Source organism: Urocitellus parryii, chromosome 11 (assembly GCF_045843805.1).
Source record: "Urocitellus parryii isolate mUroPar1 chromosome 11, mUroPar1.hap1, whole genome shotgun sequence".
NCBI classification, from domain to species: Eukaryota; Metazoa; Chordata; class Mammalia; order Rodentia; family Sciuridae; genus Urocitellus; species Urocitellus parryii.
Genome location: NC_135541.1, coordinates 107,611,988 through 107,636,853, shown reverse-complemented (window position 1 = coordinate 107,636,853; position 24,866 = coordinate 107,611,988). Strand labels below are relative to the sequence as shown.

General features: G+C 46.2%; 1 protein-coding gene across 1 annotated transcript; it reads left to right on the top strand.

Annotated features, from left to right (window-relative positions):
• The first annotated feature begins 3,098 nt into the window (after positions 1-3,098).
• Positions 3,099-8,382, top strand: Ngf (nerve growth factor). Its single transcript, XM_026394167.2, has 2 exons — positions 3,099-3,173; positions 7,645-8,382. Exon 2 carries the CDS (start codon positions 7,657-7,659, stop codon positions 8,380-8,382), a length of 726 nt encoding a protein of 241 aa, XP_026249952.2. The 5' UTR covers positions 3,099-3,173; positions 7,645-7,656.
• Positions 8,383-24,866: the final 16,484 nt, after the last annotated feature.

Below are 24,866 nucleotides of genomic sequence, written 5' to 3'. Positions count from 1 at the left end.
TCATTTGAGAAATTGCTAATATTTAAATTGGATTTAATTTTAGAGCCTCAACCTTCACTAGCATGAGACTAAAAATAATAACAAGATCTATGAAAATCATTTAGTGTTTCAGTATTCTAAGCAGGGAATTTCTCTCTACCATAGCAAACAACTCACACTCACACTGAATGAGAGAAGACCAAAGGCACTAGAGATGCTGGACAGGGACTCAAAAAGAGCAGTCAGGTGCCTAAGTGAGATTGGCAGGAACCACAGCCTACACCCGGTGGCTTGGGCCAGAGGTTGCAGATAGAGGGCTAGGGAACCTATTGTGGTTGCCCCAAGAAGCCAGATCTGCCTCGGAATTTGTGACATCCACATCATACTCATCACAGTGGGCTTTAAATGCTTGTTCTTTTACTCGCATTTCCTCATCCCTGGATTATTTATCATAAGAAGTATTACATCCTATTTTTTATGTCCCCAGTGCCTAGCACAGTGACTGACACAGGACCTACAAATTTCGTGTTTAATTAATGACCTAAGTTGGGCACAGTGGTGCACGCCTGTAATCCCAGTGGCTCCGGAGGCTGAGACAGGAGGATCACCAGTTCAAAGCCCTCCTCAGCAACAGTGAGGCACCTAAGCAACTCCGTGAGACCCTGCCTCTAAATAAAATACAAACTAGGCCTGGGGATGTGGCTCAGTGGCTGAGTGCCCCTGAGTTCAACCCCTGGTGCCCTCCTCCCACCAACAAATTAATGACCTAAATAAATCCCAATATTAAGACAGGGGAAAACATTCATCCAGTGAGGATGCAGACTCGAAAACATCCACTGTTGTAGGATCACAGACATCAGGGACAGAGATTATCATCCCTGCCAGCTCCTTGGCCTGCAGAGGAGGAAACTTGGGGATGTTTAAAGATGCCAAGTGACTCATTCGAGAATCAGAGGGAACTGGATCAGGATGCAAGTTGGTGGGTTCCAGGCTTGCCACATGTAAGATTTGACCAGCTACCCAGATGAAGGGTCTTTGGACCCTTCCATGAAAGGGACAAGATAAATACCTCCATCTTAATAAATACCCTAGGGGACGAGCCATCCTCCCTTCCCTGGGCTAAATCTAACCCTGAAAGAGCATGAAAATGGTTGTAACACAGAATCTCACCATTTTTATCTATCTATCTATCTATCTATCTATCTATCTATCTATCTATCTATCTATCTATTTTTTAGTACCAGGGATTGAAATCAGGGGTACTCAACCCCTGAGGCACATCCCCAGCCCTATTTTGTATTTTATTTAAGAGGCAGACTCTCACTGAGTTGCTAGCAGCCTCACCATTGCTGAGACTTGGCTTTGAACCCATGATGCTTCTGCCTCAGCCTCTGAACCAATGGGATTATAGGTGGGCTCCACCACAGCCAGCGTAGAATCTCACCTTTTAAAAACTAGTATTTGAGTAAGTTTTTATCCCTCGGCCTGAATCCCAGTTGAGTACTGAAAGACATTTTTGTTACTTTTTGAGATGTTTTGAGCAGGGTGGTAAAGGAAGAGAAATGTCAGCATCCCAGACCTTAATCTCATGATTTCCAGTAGCAAATGAAAACCGTTTCAGGAGCCCTTCCTATCTTCCCTGTCTTCAGGTCCTCTTTGTGGTTGGGGATTTGGGGAGCCATGGAGGTCTCTATACATTTGCTTCCACAGCACAAAATGAGAGAAGCTTGGAGGAAGATTAGAAGCAGGGTGGGGGTGGGGGTCAACCCTGGAACAAGATGTAATGGGAAGAAGAAGTTTTGGAATTGGAAAGACAATACAGACAGGAAGGATAAAGTATCATTCTAGAACTTTCTCTACAACAAATTCTGTGTTCGAAATAATCATTCATTTATTCATCAAATATGCCATGTTGTTCTCCTGCTTAAATCCCTCATCCCTTCCTACTTACCTGAGTATACAACCACGGCTCCTGGCTGCGTTCCTGCAGACCTGGCTCTTTCTACCCCTCAAACTCATTTTCTATGCCTCTTTCCTTCATGCTCCATTACTTCAACCTATCTTTACCCCAGGGCCTTTGCGTTTGCTGTTCCTTCTGCCTGGAATTTTCTCTCTCCCATTCTTTCTCAGCCTTCATCTCTTCATCTTCATCATGACCACTTCCTCAGAGAATTCTTCACTGAGTGCTATGTCTATAGTGGCTCCTTGATACATCTGCCTCTTCCATCACACCCTACTTATTTCTTTCATGATATACAGAATCTGAACATATTTATTTATATGACTATAACCTCCATGAGAGTAAAAACTCTGTCTTATTTGTTTGCTGTGTTCCCAGCACCAAGAATAGTGCCTTTCACTCAGGAAACATTATTGAACAAATGAAACACCTGCATAGGTCAGGTTTATAGAAGTAAGAGAACAGAATCCCTTTATTAGTTCTAGAAACTATATGTTGAAGTTGAATAGAATTTTTTTTCTCATCATGTCATCTCCATAGCTTCCAACTCCTAAAATTTGTATTTCAACCTGGTGCTCGGCAATTCATGTCTTAGTTCTATATGAACTCAGGCTTGTGTACGAAATGGTCAGGTTGCCTAATTTGCCGCGGTTGCTCATCTACATTTTCATCAAAGCATGAACTTCTTCTGATTTGTCAGGAATTTTTCTCCTGAAACATTTCATAATTAGGCTGGTCTAGAGTTGGGTCTGCTGCATCTGTGCATGTGCAATGTGCAGAACAATTTCCATTTTGATTAGGGGTCTGCAAAGGTAGGACTCTGCTGTGGGTCTGAAAGTACCTACCCAAAGTATAAGATCAGCCATGGGCTGTGTCCAGGCAAGAGTGAGAGGCAGATGCCTTGGCAGATCCATGCCAGACCAGGCCCCTGGCAAACTCAGTAGCTAGACTCTAGCTTCATCCTGAGCTTTGAGCTGGTAAAATCCTAGAACAAAGGGAAACAGGACTTGTTCCCTTGGTACATCTCTCCCAACCTGGGCCCAGGTATCTATGCCTCTACTGGGGAATGTGGTGAGGAATCTGTCTCATGTCAGCTCTCCTTCTCCACAGAGTTCTGGCCCATGGTCGTGCAGTCCAGGGGGCTGGATGGCATGCTGGACCCAAGCTCAGCTCAGCGTCTGGGCCCAATAACAGCTTTTCCAAGGGAGCAGCTTTCTCTCCTGGCCACACTGAGGTAAGTAAATGCCTGCAACATGTTTACTGCCCTAAGGTGTCTAGCTCTGGACCGGCCAGAAGAGGAGGCCGAAAGTGACAGGGAAGTGAGCCACAGGCTAGGGAAGGGGGTCAGAGGTAACTGGTCAGCAGAGGCCTGGAGCAGTGCCTAGCAATGCTGCCACTGTGACCTTCATAGCCTGTCGGGAGAGGAAGCCCCTTGTGCCCTCCGGTTGGCCCGATGGCTTCCAGGGGTACAGCAAGAGTAAGAGAACACAGGCCTCAAATGAACCATCGGCCAGAACCTCCACACAACCCCTCAGGCTCTCTGAGTAGGTGACCTTGGGAGATGGAAGGTCTGTGGTCACCCGGCCAGTGGAATGGAAGGGTGGGGAGGAGTTCCAGATCAGGAAGGATACTGGCAGGCCTGGCCCTGAGTTCCTCTACAGGTGTGAATCCCTGCCTGTGCTACTGAATCTTCCTGCACCTTTGCTTCTCGTCTCCTCCTCTGTACAATGGTTCCCATATGGCTTACTTCCCAGGTCGGTCATGATGGTTAATTAGACAAATATGCCCATTATGATAATGATAATTATTATCTTATTGCATTCATTCTAAGATGTGTCTCTGAGATTTCAAAGTCTGAACAGTAGATTCTGTTCTCAGGTGGAACACCTGACCTGGTGGAGGCCAGTAGACATGCAGGTGCCTGTACCCACTGGTGCTCTCTGGCTGCATATTTCTATCATGGGCATTTTAAATACTTTGGGATCAAACCTACATGATGCTCAGGTTTACCCCTGAGAGAAGTCAGTTGGTGTTTTGTTCGTAGGTCTTGGTATGTGTTTAGGGAGGCACCAGATTCTTTTTAAATAATTGGCTTCCCGATGGGTTCTTCAGTTTGAAGTACTATAATTTAATTCCATGTACAATAAAACCCCCAAGTTCCTCTCCAATAAAGATGTTTATCTCCAACCACAACCAAAAAAAACTACATGATGCTCAGAAACCTGAGATGCCAGATGTTTATAAAAACAATTAAATACTTAAATGTTTCCTTATATCTGGATTTATGGTACCTAGAAGGCAAAACCCTCAATATAAACTGAAAACTTAGTTTTGACACTAGAGGTTGAGTGAAGACACCCCAAGATTCACCTATGTGTGAGCTCATGGGCCTGGAATGAATGTTGTGTGAGGGGAGAAAAAGGGGTAGGGCCTGATGGCCAAGGTGACCAGTCCAGTCCCTTCTTGGTCTCTAGACAAGAGTACACCACTGGCTCCTTTGAACAGTGCCTTAAGCAACGGTGTAAGGAAGCCAGGGTAGGAGGCATTGGGATAAGAGAGCTAAAGGTCCAGGACATTGTGTGGGAGACAGGTCCTATGACCTGACCCAGGGGCACAGAGGTGAGAATGGAAAGGAAAGGACAGTTTCAAGGAATGCTACCACAGCAGAACCAAAAGGGCTCAATGCAAGACTAGGTGGAGGGCAGGGAGGAAAGAGCAGATGTCTGGAATGAGCTGAGCATTGGGAGCTGGTGGCTGAAGGCAGGAAAATAGGGAAGAGCACATTTTAGAGGATGTGAAAAGATGATCCAAAGAGAAGCTGCAGAACTACTTCATAAGTCATCAAGTGGTCCGAAAGGGGGCTGCTGCTGTTGAATACAGAGGAAGAAGAAGGGTGATGATAAGAAGATTTTGAATATGAAGATTCTGATTCTGGAGGTCTTGCAGAGAGTTGCCCTGAGGAAGCCGGACGTTCTGAACTAACTTCAAAGGAGCAATTAGGCCCCAGATCTAAGTCTGGGCCTCAGCTGCACAAAAAGTTGAGCTTCATTCCTTGGAAGGAATGAGCTCACCAAAGGAGACTGTAGGATGTGGCAGTGGGGAACAAGGAGCAGATGTCCCTTACTTCCATTGAAAGCCTAAACTTCAATCCATTTTTCTTCATTTCCTTATCCAAATTCTAGCAAGTGTTACTAATTTGGATATAAAGGGATAAATTTCAGTTTTGTTTCTTCTCCCCTAATTCACCTGATGAAAGATACCGTGTTCTGAGAAGAAGAAACGAAAGAAGCGAAATTTAAAGGCTTGAATTAGCTGCCAACTGAGTAATCAATTCTATAAGAGTTGGCTGGACATTGATCAGCAAGACCACTGGCCAACAGATCTGATGGTGGTCAAAAGCCCAGATGTGCTCCCTCCTCCTCCTGGCTGGCTAAAGAACTGGAGCAAACAAAACATTCTTCAAAGTAACCAAAGAGAAAAGAATTTGGTGGTTTCCTTCTTGGTATCTCACCAGAGAGCTATTTTGAGCTCAACCAAAGCACAGTATTGAGGAGAAGAACACACTGCTTTAAAGCCGATTGGGAAAGCAGGACATAATCCTATGCACAAAGTTAAAGAGGAAAAAAAAAACATGACAGTGATGGAAAGAAAACAGAAGGTGAGCTCCTCTGGCCACCCCCATTCACTCTCTCCTTCATCCTCTTCATATTTTTTGAGGACCTACCATGTACTTCACATGGCCAAGGAATGCCTGATATGCAAATCACACAGCTTTAAAACACTGTCAAAGAGCCACATCACATCACCAGGAGAGGGTTATGCAGAATCTGCTGGGGAAGGCCAGAGAGGTGCCTGCTAAGGAAGGGGGTACCCAGCTACACAGGTGGATGGGATATGGCTCTGCCCTTCAGGACCTCATAGCCGGTGGGGAGACAGGCCCAAATGCTTGCTTCCAAAGAAGTTTGAGAGAGAAAACAATGTGAGAAAAATATTGTGGATGGAGGGAGTTCAGAGAGTAAACAACCAGCAAAGAACCAAAGAAGATTAAGTCCGTGGCCACGGGGAGATGGAAATGACTCAGAATTAACACATGTTTTGTGAGCACACGCTTAATCCTAACCACCACCCTGGGAAATAGTGTTTATTGTCCACCTTTTATCAACAAGGAAACTAAGGCTCAGAGGGATTAAGTGGCTTTCTTCTTGCTAACAAGTAGTTGAACGGGATATCCAAACAAAGTTTTCTAAACCCAGATCCAATGCAGAGTTCTTTTGGTTACACTGACTTAGCAGGGAAGGAGGGACCTGCACGCTGCACGTGCTCATAGGCTAGGCTCAAGTTCAGAGTGGAAAGAGGCCGCCTTCAACTGGTGTGATCTGAGAAGGCTTCAAGGAGCAGGGGGTGTCTGTACCAGGCTGGAAAAATGGGTAGGGAAAAAATGACCTGTGAGAGAAAGAGACCGGAGAAAGGATAGACTTTGAAGTTTGGGGAATACATGCTATAGGGGATGCCTTGAATCCTGCCAAGAAGACTTGGGGAGGCTTCACAGAGAAGGCGACATTGCTCTACATCCACAGGTATGAATAGGAGCTCAAGAGGAGAAGACAAAGGTTCCCCAAGGAGCAGAGCTTGTTCCACGATTACTGGAGGGGATGGGCAGTGTCACTGGTGGGCAACTGCCATGCAGCGTAGAGCCCTCTTGGGGACAGATGGGTTCATGCTGTTTGGTCTACACTCACATAAGAACCATCAATAAAAAGAAAAGATACGTTTAAGAATGAAAAGAAAGGGAGGGAGAGAGGGTGGGAAGGAGGCTGGAAGGTCAGACTGGCTTAGTAAGGGGTCAATTTTGTACTCTATTTCTGGTCCACAAACAAAAGTTTGTGACTTTAGGCCTGTTGGCTGATTTTCTAAGAATCATTACATGTGAAGGGAAGATGGTAATTCCTAACCTGACTCACAAGCTCCTGAGAAATTAAAAGTATACATGTATGAACATCTAAAACCGTCACTCAAAGAGGAACCATTAGCAGTAGCAGGTTTGAATGCATGAGGTGGTGGCTGAATAGATGCATGGACTAGGATGGTCCCAGAGTGCCACAAGTCTTTTGCCAAACATGACGCTATGTGGATTCATAACAAGGGTTCCAAGCTACCAGATCTCAGAGCTGACCCCGTGCTGCTGTCTGAGGGGTATTGCTCAGTGCTGAGGCTTCGGGACCTGTCCCCAGAAGCACCTCTCCGTGCTTTCCTAGGGGAATCAAAGCTCTTGGCAGGACCAGTGCTGTCACATCTGTGTCACACTCATCCCCCAGCCTCCCTGGTACTCATAAACATCTTTAATTCCCGTCCTCCACTGCCTCACGCTGGCAGTTGGAGAGCTCAACAGACTCTGAAAATGATGTTCCCACGCTCACACCAAGCTACTGAGCAGGATTTCAGGGGCTCTTTCTCCTCCAAAAATAGGGTAACCACACATCCAGATTGGGTCAGCAGGGTTTATGCCTGCTGTCTCCATGTAATTGTTGCCAGCGTCCCTTAACCGTCAAATGTGTCCCCATTTGGATCTAGGGTCTCCTTATGCATGGACCACCAAGGGAAGCCTCCTGGGATGCTCTTGGAAGGTGATCTCTGAGGGACCCTGAGACAGACCCACAACACCTGCACTTCTCCACTGAGTCACCCTGGTGTCTTTTTCTTTCCAGGTGCGCAGCGTAATGTCCATGTTGTTCTACACTCTGATCACAGCGTTTTTGATCGGCATACAGGCAGAACCATACCCAGACAGCAATGTCCCAGCAGGAGACGCCATCCCGCAAGTTCACTGGACTAAACTTCAGCATTCCCTTGACACAGCCCTCCGCAGAGCCCGCAGCGCGCCTGCTGCGCCGATAGCTGCCCGGGTGGCAGGGCAGACCCGCAACATCACCGTGGACCCCAGACTGTTCAAGAAACGGCAACTGCGCTCACCCCGCGTGCTGTTCAGCACCCAGCCGCCACCGGCCTCGGCGGACACTCAGGATCTGGACCTGCAGGTCGCTGGCGCTGGCTCCTCCAACAGGACTCACAGGAGCAAGCGCTCCTCCACCCACCCCGTCTTCCACATGGGGGAGTTCTCCGTGTGCGACAGCGTCAGCATGTGGGTTGGGGATAAGACCACCGCCACGGACATCAAGGGCAAGGAGGTGACGGTGCTGGGAGAGGTGAACATTAACAACAGTGTATTCAAACAGTACTTTTTTGAGACCAAGTGCCGAGACCCCAATCCCGTCGACAGCGGATGCCGGGGCATTGACTCCAAGCACTGGAACTCGTACTGTACCACCACTCACACCTTTGTCAAGGCGCTGACCACCGACGACAAGCAGGCGGCCTGGCGGTTTATCCGGATCGACACGGCCTGCGTGTGCGTGCTCAGCAGGAAGACCGCCCGAAGAGGCTGACCCGCCTCGGCCCCCCACCCCACCTGCCCCCTCCACACTCTCCTGGGCCCCTCCCTACCTCAACCTGTAAATTATTTTAAATTATAATGACTGCATGGTAATTTATAGTTTATACAGTTTTAAAAATCATTATTTATTAAATTTTTGAAGCATCCTGTGTGCTGGCACTTTGGTCCTTTTTCCTCAATGAGATTGCTGCAAATTTCTGGAAGATGCAGGGTGCATTGTCCCTGGCAAACTTGACCCCCCCCCCCCTAAGATCCATCATAAACACGCCCCACCTCTACCACCGCAGCCGGTACTGCAGTTTAAGGCAAGGATCACTGGTTCCAGATAATAGCCTAAAACCAGGCATGATTAGGAAGGGAAGTCTGCTGGGGTACAACTTTGTTCTACATTCCAGAGCCAAATCTACCTAATCCTTGGATTACCTGCCCCGCGGCCTGGATCCATGAGCCTTGATTGCTTCACTTGGGAAAGTTAATGGAGTCTCATCAGAGACAGATCAGGGGTAGGCACAGGGCTGCCCCCGACCTCACAGAGGCTCCGGCTGAGTCCCAGGGGTCTCACTGTACAGACAGGAGGAAGCTTCCGCCAAAGACCTGTGAGGCTGCTTATGTATAGGGGGAGATCTGCTATCTGGAAAAGCTGTAACAAAATAATCTCCCGAGACCTGTCACGGTAGATCTGATTTCATGTTAAGTTTGCCTTAGCACTGATGGCTGCGCCTCTGCTTATCCCCTGGTGGCTTCCTGCCGAAAGACTTCATTACTCCAAGAAAGCATTAGGGCCTCCGACACTCTTGTCACCCACGAGCAGCCCCAGCAGCAACTTCCAGGGGCCCCAACTTCAGCTTACAACCAGGGAAGCCAGAGACCTGTCAGGAAAGGCCTTTTGGAAATGTTTTATTCTTTATTGGATAATTTCCACAAGTGGCCATAGGTGGCTGGGACCATGAGACCTGTAGAGCCAGGGGTGGACGGGAGAAGAAGAGACAGAGATAAATGGAGTAAGAACAAATACAAAAAAAAAAAAAAAAATCCAAGCAAGATGCAGGGGAGAGGTGAGCCACAGCAGCAGGGCACAATGGCCTTTTGCTTGTCCTAACTGCAAAAGGGAACAGGGGGTTGTGAGGAAGGGGAGGGGCAGGGCAGAGGAGGGGGAGCTGGAGGGAGTTGTCCTTTCATCCTTACCAGCACCCCCTGCCTCCAAGACACCCAACACCGTGGGTAGTTTTTGTGGGATTTGTTTGTTGTTTGTTTTAATATGCTTGTGAACCATTATCTCAAGAGTATCTCAGAGAGAGATAAAGGTGACAGAGAAACTGTAGGATCTACCTTGGAAGCAGGGCTTGACCCAGCCTTACAAGCCACATTTTTCCCCAGAGCATTTACATTGGCACAGAAATTTTATTCTCCTATCCATCTCCTCTCCCCACAAGAAAGAAATTTCTACTCTGGTTTTAAGAGAACAGGTCCAAACTGCCCATCTGATAAAAAAGCAAATGATCACAATCATTTCTTCTGCCCAACCCTAACCCAATCCAAATAGGGCAATTGGAAATGCAGGGAGCTTTGGCCCAAGAATCATTTGATGAGGGTAAAAGCATGATGAAATATGCCCTTTTTTCCCCCCTCAAAGCTACTGCAATGGGAATAAAGATTTATGTTCAAGAAACACCAACTGGAACATTCTGTGCTGAGATGCTTGGTCAGATAAAGGCCTCAGTAAGGGAGCCCTCCCACTGACGGGTGTCTAGGGTTTTACTGGGTACCGCTGCTGTCCTAGGCTCCTTCCACAAGCAGATCCTGGGACCCTTTCTCTTAGGCCTGTTGGTCCCTGGAGATTGGAGAGAGGTGGTGAGGGAGGTGAGCAGGAAGCTCCCAGGCAGGACAGTTTTGTTTATGAAGAGCTACCCCAGCAGAAACCGTGCCTGAGAGCTACTCCCAGCACTGCAAGACTCCTGGGACATCTGAAAAAAACGTTGTTGGCCCCCCTGGCGAGCCTCGAGGAAGGCTCAGTATCTAAATCTCTGAGGGAGGACAGAGGCCGAGGCTTTTCTGTGTGGGTTGCTCTCCTGCCCAGCGGGTCTGGGGAGGCCTCTCAGCCCAGAAACACCACCAGCTTCCCCAAAGGCAAAATCCACTGTAGGCTGACACTCTGGGTCCCAGCGTGGGAGCCAGAGTTTTCACACAGCACGGGGGATATCAGTTTGGCTGAGCAGAATCAGAGCAGTCCAAAAACAACCCCGCGCCTGGTGGTGTCCGCATCTTGGCCTCTGTCCCCTCATATGGAGGGAGCTCTGGCCTTCAGACCCACCCCAGTTTCCCCCAGAGGCCTGCCATTGGGGTCACCAGGGCCTGACCACTTAAGCATGTTGAGAAAACAGCTCTAACCCTCCCATTTTGCTCTATAGAGATGTGGCAGCTGTACATCCCCATACTTTTCCTTCATATTCCTCACTGAGACGTTTCTACCTGGGTTCCCCAAAAGCCCGGAGGGTGAGAGCAGATCTCCCTCCCCTCTAGCAACTTCCTCTTCCAAAGGAATCAGCCGCCTAGTCCAGCTTGTGTGCCTCAGAGGGAGGCAAAGCCTCCGGGAAATGACAAGGCACTGGGCCACTCAGTCAAGGTCATCAGCCAACCCTGGGGGTGAGGAAGCAGTCCAGTGTGATGATACAAACTCTGGGATGACATTGTCGAAGCTGGGTTCCAGGCCCAGCTCCCCCATTCCTATCTCCAAAACTTTGGCAGGCTACAGTTTAAGCCCAGTTCCTGCAGTTGTGAAATGAACATAATCCTGCCTGTATCCCAGGGCTGTGATCACGAAGCAAGAGCTCGTATTGGAAAACAGTTAATTCCCAGGCAGGTGTCAAGCAAAGTAACTGAGTCCAAACTTAACGATGCCTTCATTGATTTAGGAAAGAAGCTACTATGTCGGCCCTCGATAGGTATTCGTTCATTGGTGGACATAGACATCAGGTAGTGGAACCCTCCAGTCAGTGGACATCATGGAGTATGGATGTGACATAGCCAGGCTCAGAAGGGTAAGAGCAAGAATAACAGCTTTTCAGCTTCAAATCCTTCCTGACTCTGGCCTCAGGGAGGCCATCCAGATTCTAGATGTTCTAGCATAGTGACTAAGAGCATGGGCTTTGAAGTCACACAGGCAAGACATCCCTATGTAGGCTGTGTCATCTTAAGCTAGTTGCTTAACTTCTCTGAGTTTCAATTTCTTCACCTGTGAAGTGGAGATAATTATAATGCTTTTCTCAGAGGGCCAAGAGATAATTAAATGTGATCATATACATAAATATAGATAAATACCTAGCACTTAAGAAGCTTGTAATACGTTTTAGTTCTGAAAAGTAGAGTTGGCTGAGAAACTCTAAAAGGATATTGGAATGGGGTGGAGCAGTTTTTCACAAGGCAATGAGGTTCACAAAGAGTCAGTTTTATAGCTATATCATAGGTTCATGCTGTGATGAGCAATTGTGACCATTACTAATAATGACCATTAGCATTTATTGAGAGCTAGCTATGTGCAGGCGTGGACCTAAGCACTTTGCATGGATTAGCTCCAAGCAAGCCTCTGGGCTCAAAAACTAATGACCATCTTATGTGGCCAAGAAGGCTGTGCTTTTGTGTTTATGTGCAACACTGCCAGAGAACTGCTCCCCAGCTCTCTGGGATATCTACTCCCCCAGCCCTTGGCAGGTTTATAAACCATTGGCTCTGAGAATTCCCACGTGTCAAGCACGTGGGATGTATTTTGCTGCAATTCACTTGGGTCTGCAATTAAAAAGCTCTGACCTTCCCAAAGTTCACCTGGGTATGTGGAGCTGGCTCCAGGGACCCAAGACCAAGAGTAAGTTGAGCAGATCATCCCACAACAGCACCTTGAGGAGAACCCTCCAACCCAGGACTGCTCACTAAGGATTCCTTACACCTGGGAGCGGTCATGCATGCAGCAGGCATTCAGTGTCTCAGGACAGCTAAGGCAGAATTTAGTTCCACAGCCATTGTGCCCGGCCTTGCCTCCTGTCCCCTGCACCTGCCTAGTGTCAACAATAAGTGGGGTAATGGTTGAGGCCACAACATGGTAGGCACAAGTTGCTGCCAGAGGTTGGGGTCATAGTGAAAAGAGGGCTGAGATTCCCAGGTCAGAGCCCAGCCTCACCACTAGCTTGGTTAAAAGATGTTGAACTCTTACTTAGCTCTCTGCTCTTCATCTTTCTTACATGCGAAATGCAGAAGATAACAGAACCTACTTTGTTGTCTTTTATGGCACTTTTTTTCCAGTGCTTGGCACCTAAATTATTGCATAGAAAACATGTAAATGCACAAGCAGCTATATATACGCATATGCACAGATATAAGCACAATATACAAATATACGTCCATATACAAGGATATTGTATATGTGCACGCACACATGTGTGAATAGCCTGTGAGAACTCAGAGCACACGGGAAGTGTACCTTCTACACTCACATGCACCCACACCACACACCGGAAACACAGAGCGACACACAAATCAAAAAACATGCCCAAATGATGACTACAGTAATAAAAAGCAATCAAGAACAGTAAGGCAGAGAAGACGTCCTAAAGGAAACAACTGCTGAACTGTGTTTGGTAAAAGAAACTGAGTGAAATTATTAGTCCTAGGCTAGGATTTAGTCCAGAATTTGAAACAAGGTAAAATCCAAACCTAAAGCCAAGTCCAGCCTTGAATGGGAGAGAGAGAGAGAGAGCTGTCTTTCTGTTCTCTCACCTCATTCTGAGCTACAGCTGGCAAAGGAACGAGCTTCTCCTTCAAATTCAGACCTTGGGGAAAATCCTGAATAACCTGAAATTGTGTGTACAGACACCATGTAAGTCCCCTTGTGATTCCCACAAAATCTTGCCTGTGTTCAGACCAAAAACCAAAGAGCCAATCAAATATCTTTTGGAGATGGGGCCCCTTCCAGCAGCATCAGCTGGGTTTCCTTGATTCCCTCAAAATAAGAATGAAAGCAGACTCTCAGGAGGTGCCATGCACCCCCCGTTCCAGGGGAGCACTTGTGTTGGAGTTTCGTTCGGTGCCACGGCTAAGCCCAGTCTCTGGCTTGGCGGCCTCTCCGCCTTTATCTCACCCTCACCATTCCTTTCACTTTAACATAATGAAAGTGCAACTTGCACACTGTCTCGAGATTGCATATGATAATTGGAAACATGTGTCTGAGCTGGCATCCCTTCAAAGGGCTTTGGAACTCTGACTCGGGCCGTCTTCTGATTGCAATAGCAATCCTCCGAGCTGGCTCTCCAGCCTTCGCATTCCTGCAGCTGCACCTTGGTGTTAACTCTTGCCAGGAGAAGGCCTCTGCACATAGGCTCACTCCCGGGGTCCTGCAGAGGTTGGCAACCTCCGTTCCCCCCAGGGGCAAAGCTCTGGGGACGGCCTCTGGGCACTGAGTTCTCAGAGGATGGTAGCACAAACCAGCAGGTTCATGTTCCTTTTGGTGTAAATGGCACGTTGACAGTTAGATCCCCAGGAGGTCTTCGGGGCACTGCTTGGACTGTCAAGGGACATGAAGCTAAAGCCTCTCTGATTCAGCACAGTGTTGTGTTTTGTTTCGTGCTGAAGTAAATGCCAAAATGTCATCATCTCACATTATCTCACCGGGAGATTCCTAAGGGAAATTGCAGAATCAGTGACAATTCTCCACTACAATCCTCCCAAGCTGTGTGACTGAGGGCAGAGGCTGGGTGGGGGGGACGGGGTAGATGGGGGTGGTAAGTGTTCAGTTCAGCAGAGACTATGCACCACACATCTGCAATGGGCAAGGTTCCATGACAGGCCCAGAGTAGACAGGAGGATAGGCGCCTGTCCTCCGGGCATTGCATTGGAGGCCGAATAGAGCATTGGGGTCTTTCTCTCAGCACACAGTCTGGATACAGCCATACACCACAGGCCCAGCCACCAAGGCAGCCTCAAGCACTCCTGGTAGCAATCACCTGTCCCCACCACACATCCTCACCCTGGCTTCTAACTTTGTTCCTGACCTCTCTCACTCCCATCTCATCCCTGCTCAGTTCCTGACCGGGATCCTGCTTTGGATTCTCAAGGGAAGTGGTTCTCCAACTTTTATCTACCTGAATCATTGGAGGGTCTGGTTCAGGAAGTGGGGCTGAGGTTCTCTACCTTTAACAACACCCCCCCCCGCCGCCCCCATGGTGCTGCTCCAAGGACCACTTGAAACACAAAGGGCCTGGACCACACATGGTCTCCCCATGGTCTGGCCCTCAGTTCTCACCTAAGAACTACCACAAGACTCATCTCTTTGGTTCTTAAAGTCTAAACGGACTTTGGGCAAAGCAGCCTAGACTCTAGCACCCAGCCTTAACTTCTGCCTTAAGCTCCTCCTTTGTGTTCTACAAGGTCAGCTCTGTTCTCCTCCCTTGATGGGAAAAGGTCAGAAAAGGGCCCAGTGGACTAACATTATACCAGGAAGAATATGATGGCGGCTACAGCCAAGTCCCAAGAGAACAGGAACTCTCTCTCTCAGCTTCCCAAGAGGAAGCTGCAGGTGGAGGCAGAGAGGGCTCAGAGTATAAGTCAGGTGAGGCAGGAAGAGAGCCAGGCATCACTAGGCTTCGTCCTGCTTGCAGAAAAAAAGCCTTGGTGACAGACAAAGCATCACAATGGAGACCCAACACAGAAAATATATCTGTTCAGGGTTTTCTCTCTTCTCCGACCCTCAGCTTCTTCTTCTTGATAATGAGGGATGAAAAGTCATCCTCTTCCACATCCGACATTTTGGACTGTCCTGAAACTTCCCCGAAGAGTTGTTTGTACTGCACCCGGGACAGTTTATATAACACTTGATACAGCCATCAGTAATGGCTGTAAAAATGAAAAATGTCACCCAGTTCAGGGCGTAAAACAAGTAGCTCCCATCAGTCTCAAAAAGTTTGTCTTCCTTCAGCTTTAAGTAGATGAATTCCATAGCCAGACCATGTCGGGAGTCACTTGAAGCATTTGAAAGCCCCATTCCAGACCTCCTGATGGCCATATGTGGAGTTTCCACCTCGGGCTCTTACCCTCAAAGGGCAATATACAGTTTATTTACAGTTTGTCATATTTGAAGAATGTCATTTAAAAATAACCAGTTCCTTCTCTCTCTCTAGTTGGCTCCACTCTGGGTCCATAACCGTTACTGCTGTAATCACAATCTCTCTTTTATCCATTACATAAAAATATCACTATTTTCGGTAAAAGATCATGAACACAATAAAAATGAGGCTTATGATGGCCCTAAGAGGAGCTTTGCTGGAAAAAAAATATTGCCAAGAATTCAAACTGTCTAAAGTTTATCAGACCAGATGGCCAGTGAGTTCTCTGGATTAATAGTTGCTCAGAGCAATAAAATCAAAATAAATGTTGTCCATGTGTACCCAAAGTCACATGCTCAGGTCAGCCGTGGGACCTCTTTGGTTTACATCTCTGGATGTGGTGCCACAGGTCTGTAGCCTCAGGTGCCACGTGTCACTTCCTCTGGAAAATGTGCTGCTTTAGAGTCGGAAGTGTTGCTGTTGGTGTCGTTGTGAACTTGACAATGGGACTCTACACCAAGCAAGAGCCAGAAGACTACAAATGTAGGTAAAGCTCTCTCTAAATCTGCCTTGCTCACTGATTCCAGAAGCCTCTGGAATCTGCACAAGCAAGGATTCCAGCTGGAAAAGCTATAGCTTACTGCTGATTTTCTTCTTCTGGGCTTACCTTTCACTGAGCTCATTTTCCTGATTTTTTTTTTTTCTCCACGTGTGCCAGGAAGACTTCTTTTTGCCTCCCATAAGCCGAGTCTCCTCCACTGAGCAATCACACACGTAAGATTCATGGCCCGGGAGGGTGATGATAGGATCGAGGTCTATGAGCAAGAGGGCCCAACATACATCAAAGGGCTTGGATGACTTGTGGTAATAGAAAGCGAAACTCTATTCATTGAGAGATTTATTCTGCATCGACTTTAATCATGGCTTTATTGGGTTGTGGTTTTGTATTTGGTGAGTCACAGAAGTTTTTAAGAGGAAAAAGCTTTTCGGTTGTTTTATTTATTATAAGAGGCTTTCTTTGTCCTACATAAAGCAATAAGGGCATGATTAATATGGAATACCCAGACCCCAGTGGAATGACCTGAGAGTGTGAGAAAAAGATGATGTTTACAGCAGAATCCCCGCTGTGCCACGGAATGAAGAGGGGCTCACCCTGGTGACACACGCAGACCATCTGGACTATGGGATGGATTTGAGTGAGTGCTGTTTGCTTTCAACAGACACTGGGCACAGTACAGGTGGCAAGTTGTGCCAGGTCCAGGAAGACACATGAGCACCACCACCCTCCACACACACACATACCTGCTGCGTGTCTATCTCTTCCTGACACTTCTACCCCTTATTCACCAGAAACAAACCCTGCTCCGTTGGCTCATATTAGCCCAGACTACTGACCCACCTGTTCTTCTTGTAGTTTGGCTCTCAACAAGTATATATGTTAGTGGGGGAGGGGCAAATATAGCAGAGACATTAGGAGAAGAGGGTATGGAACATTTTCTGGATTCAAATCTTAGATTCCCCACTTATCAACCACATGATCTTGAGCAGGTCACCTATGCTTTGTCTCTTCATCTGTAGAATGGGAGGATCTTTTGCATTAAAAATTCAACAAACCACCTCTGTAAAGTGCTCTGCCTCGTCTTAGCTGTCAACATTACCTTTCACTCCCATAGAAGTAAACTCCACGGCTTCCTTCTAAAAGGATGACCAAGAAGGCCAGAGATGTGAGATTGTCAGGGAAGAAAAAAGGAACCAGGGGCTAGTTCTTACTCTGAGAAGAAGAGGCAAAACAGGAGAGAAGATGGGGAAATACTGAGAAAAGAGACCTCCAAGTCCACCCACTGGACAGCCTGGGTCTAGAAGGTTTCTCTCCTCATTTTGAACTAAAGGTCTTTCTCAACGTGTCTGCCCATTCATTCAACTATTGTCTCTAGGATGTGTTCTGTGGAACAGCACGTGGAGCTGGCCCGTGTCCTTTTCTATATGACAGATCTTTGAAAATAGCTATTATGCCCCTCATCTAGGTCTCTCATTTCCCAGACTCCACATTCCCAGGTCCTTCAATCATCCCTGTGTTGTGGGGTTTCCAGACCCTTCGCCACCCTGGTCAGCTCTCTCTGGACATTCTCTAATTTGTCCACATTGCTCTTAAAATGTGGTGTCCAGAGGAAACACGATACTCAAGATGTGGACTGACCAGCCCCTAATTATAATGGGACTATTAACTCCTTTGATCCGAAGAGTTTTATTTCTATTAATGGAGCCTAAAATTACATGAACTTTTTCAGTTGCCACATCACACTAGATTTTCATTTTGAGCTTATGGTAAATTATAACCCCTTGAGTTTTTTTTTTTTTTTTTTTGCTTTTGTTTTCTTACTATTATTAAACCAAGACTCCTCTATCTTGCATTTTGCCAATGATTATTTAGCTTAAACACAGACATTTGGCTTAATGGTGAGACTTAAGGGCTCTGTGGCAAGGAACTATGTCTAACTCATCATAACATTCCAGAGTACAGCACAGTGCCTGGCCCACTGAGATGTAAGCTGCATGTCTTCTACCAACTTCCTCATCCATGATGAGAGTGTAAGGAACAAAGACACCAAGAATGTTCTAGGCAAAACTCATCTCTACTTTTAATTATAGCATTAGCCACCAAACCCTGGCATGGCAACCCTGGAGCAAAGCACCTCTGTAGGACCTTCATGAACTCATTTGAATGAGCCCATCTGATAACAACTTCATCAGGGAAGAGAAGAAAAGAGAAAGTGAAGCAAACAAAAGCAAACTGTGCAAAACAAGGGGCGAATAAAAGTGTTTGCTCAATCTGGCACCAGTTTGATTGCTTTTCTCCTACCAAGAAGAGTTCTGCTTGTATTCTGGTCATCTTGTGAGAGGAGGGGGAGTCCTTGGGCGCCCCCTAGAGGTTAGAGCTTGGGATTGATAAATGATGTTCAATAACTTGAATGATCCCTGGTCATGTGTCCTTTCTGAATTTTGATCTGGTTGTCCAACACATTGATCGATCCTCTCAAATATTAGAGAAGTGTGAGATTAGGCAGGATCAAGCCAACCTGGAGCTACTATGAGAAACATCAATGTCCGTGACCTTGACCCCTGGAAATCACTGCAAATTCATTTGTCCAAACACTAAGTCCCTTGCCTTGTTGTTTGTCTTCCCCTGTCAACCTTGGCTCCCAGGAAGTCTCTCATAGACTGTCAGACTTTGCATTTGTTGAACTTGAACTTTAGATTTCATATTCATTCCTTCCTTCATTCAAACCAAGGGCAGGTTCGGAGCTAGGAATACAGTGGTGAAGAAAATCAGGCAAGGAACTTACAGTTGAGTGCAAAAGAAAAACAACCCACAAATAAATAAAATCATACCACAATCATTTCTACAGATAGAAGTTCCTGACCATAATAGAGGGCTTTGACTTAGTTGGAGAATAGCAAGTGATACATGAAGTGACAGATGAGTGACGGTCACATAACTCTTAATCCACCTTTTCCATCCTGTCTGCAATGATTTCATAGACTACGTTGTCAAATGCCTTAAGGAAATGAAAATATCCTGTGTCCACATCATTAACCTAAGAGAGCAGTGATTCCATCAAAGACTTCTGAATCGTCCTTCATGGGCGAGTAAGGCTTTTGTTTAATTTCCTTGCTTAACAGGAAATGTTTGAATATACTTAAAAGTATGGTGAAGAAGAGAGGGAGAAATTACAGGTTTTGGAGAAGATTTGAAGTAGGTAAAAAACAAAGTGTTCCACCAGGAGACACCAGCCACCTCCCTGCCATCTGCCTCTGAATACTTTCACTTACTCCTTAAGGATCACATCATCCAGCAACACTGTTCATTTGTTCCATGTTTTTCCTTATTGGGAAGAAATATCGGCTGGTAACCATGCAGCCTGAAGCCTATTTCCTTCCATTCCATGATTAGTGAACACCAGCTACAAATTAATATCCCAGTAGTAGCATCCTTTATTCTTATTGTTTATTTTTTAACACACATGCATTATGTTCTTATTATGCCCTAGACAATTAATTAATAATAAATATGTGTGCATGTGAAAAAAAATGGTAGCATGAGGTAAAGAGAGCTCTCAACTCTGCATATGAAGGCAAAGAGGGCCTGTTACAGGCAGGGACATTTAAGCTGAAGTTTGAAGAATGAGTAGAGGCACATTACCCATGCAAGAGGGATCCTCAAGCAGAGGAGAGAGCATTTGCAAAGACATGGAGACCCAGGAAAACATGGAGTCCTGGGTAACTGAAAGAAGGTAGCTTGGACAGGGCCCCAGGTCACCTCAGGAGAGAGACGAGGTTGAAAGAGCAGGTTAGAGTCACTCTTGATAAGCTCTGAACACTGTTCCCTAGAATTAAGATTTTATTCCACAAGCAAATGATGAGTCTGTGAAGCTCCAATGAGCACTTTAGACACATCACTCAGAGGGCCATGGGGAGGGTAATTTGCAATTGTGAAGAATCAAAGAGAACTTTATCTCATCTTGACATCAATAACTGCTTGGCCAATATCCATCTGGCGGTGTGCACATGGTGTTACCTTCATTGGTTTGACAGAAGATGCAAACCTTAATAACAATCACAGGATCACCGGAAAGGTGGATAGGGTTGGCACTACAATCCCTTCAGTGGGTTGTATAGAACACTAGTTCTTAGGGAGTTAGTAGGTGCTAAGTGGAGGGAGAAAAGGAATATCTGCCAGTTATATTCTAGGAAATGTTGCTTTAGGTTATTACACATGGGGAATAGAGCAGTCTTCCAGGTAACCCAAAGGAGATCAAGCATAGAAAGCACTTCCATGTTCCTTCAAAAGGCATCAACGAACATACGCAGCGAGTTACTCCAGGCACAGACGTGGCCCCTTGCTTCTCTTTCTGTGATGGCTTTCCTTGGGCTGGTGCTAAATAGAACTGACATTGGGGCTCTTTGAGCATACAACTACTAACTTCAAGTGTGTGGCAGGAAAAACTTAATTTGTAGTTTGAGAATTGGCAGCTAATTGGTTCTCCCTGGAGAAGGAGCCAGGATGGGTATGTGGCACCAGCCAAGCTGATCAAAGCCAGGAGGAGACTCAAGGGGACCAGGAGAAGTCAGAAAGAAGAAGAACCAGGGGCAGAGAAGAGTGGAGAGATCCAGGACTTAGTGAAAGAAAATGACTATGGAAGAACTCTTCAGTAGGAGACCAAGAGGCTGACACGGAAAGGAAGATCAGAAGGAGGGTAGGTCTCGGTTAAAGAAGAAACAGAATGGAAAGCTGAGAAGAAGAAGTGAGTGAAGCAAGAAGGTTTGGGCCTTTTTCCGTGGACAGAGAGAGGTAATTCAGAGCAGATTCTTATGAGACGCTAGCTGCATGGTATAAGAGAAAGGAAGGGTTACTCTGCATTAAAGGCATATCCTCTAGGTAGGCAGAGTCTATTCTTGGAGCTGTAAGTGACTGTGCAGAAATTGTTCGATTCATCTTAACCACTGCAACATCCTCCACAGAACTGACCTGATAACAGGGGCTCAGTTAGGATTTGCTGGACAAATTCTTAAACTCTTCTTCCCTCCATATCCAAGTATCCTGGTCTCTATGTTCCAAAGGAAGTTCTACTTGAACACAAGGTGTATTTGTAGACGAAACCTCTGGGTGCTTAGCCCAACAAGAAGATATAAAACCCTTAAGCCTCTTGAGACCTCAACTTCCAATCTTGAGAAAAATGAAACCACTTGGCAAAGTTGGTACCTAAATGGGACACTAAGTGACACATGCTGCTATGGTCTGAATGTTTTTGCCCCTCCCCAAATTTTATGTTGACATCCTAACCTCTAAGGTGATGGCATTAGGTGATGGGAACTTTTGGAGATGACACCTCTGGGAGATGACCAGGTCATGAGGACAGAGTCCTCACAAATGGAATCAGGGCCCTTATAAAAGATCCAAGAGAGCTTCCACTAGATGAGAATACTGTCTATGACAAAGGGGACCTTGTCTCTTTCCTAAGTCAGATTGTATACCTTGAGATCCTCGACCTAAGACCACACAGAAAAAGGCCAAGGCATGGCCAGTATTCCAACTCCCAGCCCACAGCATTCATGAACCAGAGTCCAAGGAGTAGCTGCCTCCCCGTCAGTCCAGGTAGGCAAAGCACTGGGGTCCCGTTCAGTAAAAGCACCCTCTCATTCCCGTGCAGCCTCAGGGAATCTCATTCCATGGCACTTGCTCCCCACGGGCCTCCAAAAAACTAACCTTTCCCAGAGAAATCGTTCCCTTGTCTCTGTTAGTTCAGGCTGCTGTTAACAAAAATATCATGTCGGTTACTTATAACCAACACAACCTTATTTCCCCCAGTTCTTGAGGCTGGGAAATTTAAGACCAAGACACCAGTCTGGTGAGGGTTTCATGGATGGAGCCTTCTCGTGGTGTCCTCACATGGAAGGAGCTAAGGAATCCCTCAGGCCTCTTTGTACGGGCACTGGTCCTCATGACGTCATCACCTCCAGATGTCTCTCATCTGAATACCCACACAATAGCAATTAGGGTTCAACACTAAAACTGTAGCATCACCTACCACAATTTCCAGGGTTTCTCGTTCTTCTGTTCTCCGTTTCTATCAAGCTAAGATGAGGGGAGAGAGAAAGGGAGTAGCATTGGGCTCCCATCACTACTTCCAGGCCATTATTCTTCCTGTCTCCTTGTAGGAGTGTCCTCTCTTAGGGCTTTCCCGTGGTACCTCACTCCTCCTTAGGGTCACCCACTCTGCACCTACAAGACAGTGAAGAGACAATTTGCAACTATAAGATACTCAGAGTCCACAATAGCGAAGGTATGGAATCAACTGAGGTGTCTTTAAACAGATGAATGGATAAAGAAAATGTGGTCTCTAGACACAATGCAATATTACTCCGCCATAAAGAAGAATGAAATTATGACATTGGCCAGTAAATGGATGGAACTGGAGACTCTCATGCTAAGTGAAATAAACCAATCCCCCCAAAAAAGCAAACACTGAATGTTCTCTCTGATGTGCCCTCCCACCCAGCTTGCGCCATCTCAAACAAATACTGTCGTAATACTTCCCAACTGATGGTGACCTCATAGGTAGAACTAATGTTTACCAAAGACTTTCATTGTGCCAGACCCTGGGCCAGGTGCTTCACACACTGCTATTATCCCCATTTTACAGCAGAGGAGATCACGTATGAGAGAGAAGGGATTTAATCAAGGTCAAACAGCTGAGTGTCTCAGGTGGAGTTCAAGGACACAACTGTCCAACTCCAGACCTAAGCACTCAACCATTAAGCCACTGAAGAAGACATCTCTAGGCTCACCAGTTTCTCCAGGTCTCTTCACCCTTTGAGCACTAGGGAGAATCACACTACCAGCCTCTTTTGGGTAGAGGAAACCATGATAGTTGCTTTGGTCAATGAGAAGTGAATGGAAGTGATGTGGGTCATGTTCTGGGGGAAGCATCTGAGCCTGTGTGTGGGATTTTCCATGCTTCCTTCCCCTGCTTTGGTGAGCCCCAAATGTCTGTGTTGAGATGATGAAATCATACAAGAGTGCAGACCTTGTCAACCCGAGTCCCTAGAGAACAGGTTGAGTTGAGTCTGCCATCAATCCACAGGCTTGAAGCATGAATGAGAAAATAAACCTTTGTTTTGTAAACTTTACAGTCACTGAAATTTGGTTATGTTTTCGTGGAAAAAAAAATACACTCACAGAATAACAGTCTAACTAGATGAATACAGTTACTTTGCTTCACCTCAGTTACAAAAACCAGGCTCTGGTAACTTTTGCAGATTCAAATGCTTTCTCATACTCTAGTTTTTAGTTAGTTATATTTACAAACTATGCAAACTCCAGCAAACCACTTGCCTCTCTGGTTCTCAGTTTTGTTTTGTTTTGTTTTGTTTTCATTCATAAGCATGAAGAAGTAGACGATGAAGTTAAGTTTTAGGTAACAAATTCCAACCAAGAGCATGGTGGGTGCCAGGCACAATACTAGACAGCAGTTGATACTAAAAGTCCCTTCTATTCCCGATACCATGGGTCTGTCTTGACCAGCTGCCTAGGGCTATCCTCTAGGGACGACTGCTGAAAATAAGCCTGGGGTCAGCCCTGGCTCTGCCTCTCACCAGACATGAGACATGGAGCAAATTAGTACTTAATCTGTCCCGTATTCCCACCCACCGCCTCTGTTAGGAAAATAGAAATAAGTATGTATAGATAACTCCATGGCTAAGTCCGTTTAAGCTTTTCATGTCTCCATGAAGAAGCAGATGGGTCTGGTATAGTCATGATGGTCATCTCTAACATGCTATGTGACTATGTGCATGTGAGTTAGCCACTTTATACCTCAGTTTCTCCAACTACAAAGAGAGAATGAGTACCTCTATACCTTTAGGTTTTAGTGACAAATATTGAGCTCTTGATACATAGTGGCACTTGACAAATGTTAATTACTCTAAAGAAAGCCCTCATACTCATATTTACACACACACACACACACACACACACACACATCACATCATATACTTATCACAATTATTTATTGGAAGGGTATTTCTCCCATCTTGAATATAGGAACATAAAGGGCTAAGCCTTCTTCCTCTTCACCTCTCCTGGGTCTTGAAAGTAGATGAGCTAAATAACTCTTTGGGAAATGAACCAAATAGATTCGCCAACTCTTCTATTCTCCTGAAGAAAATGCAATCTCTTGACCTTAGAAAAAGTCACAGGCTCTTTGGGGACTGTGTAGTTGTCAAGGAAATTATTGCTCACAAATTTTCAATCTGACCCTCCTCTGTGCCTCCTGGACTCAATAAATGGAGAGAAGGGGAAAGATGAGGAAGGGGGTGTTTCTGAGCCCCCCAAATTGCCCAAGTCTCTAAGATCATGTTTTTCTGCAGTCTGAGAGGTTTTGTTTTTGATTTAAGGAAACAAAAGAGTTTCCAAGGAAAACTCATTTTGTTATGGTTCAGAACCATTCAATTTGTGATATTATTCCCTCTGCTGAGTTTTCAACTTTCTAACCTCCTGCGAGGCTGGACCAGCTCTAAGGCAGAGTGTGCTCTTGACTGTAACGTGGGGGCTCCCCAGCAGAGCCACCAGGGGCTGCAGAGTCCTGAGACAGTGGTTCACAGAAATAAATCCCTGTCCCCAAGAGCTAGGTTCAGATGGACGTCAGCAGTGGCCTTGCAAGTGGACTCTCCCAAGCCTTTTCATCATGGTCCTTTCCCCAGGGAAAATTCAGGGTCTGAGGCCAGATGCAAAAGAGCAGAGTTCAGGGCTGGTGAGATGAGCGTCTGCGTGGCATTGTGACCAAGAGTTGGGGTTGCTTTAGCACATCTGAAGGGAAAAACGAGTGGA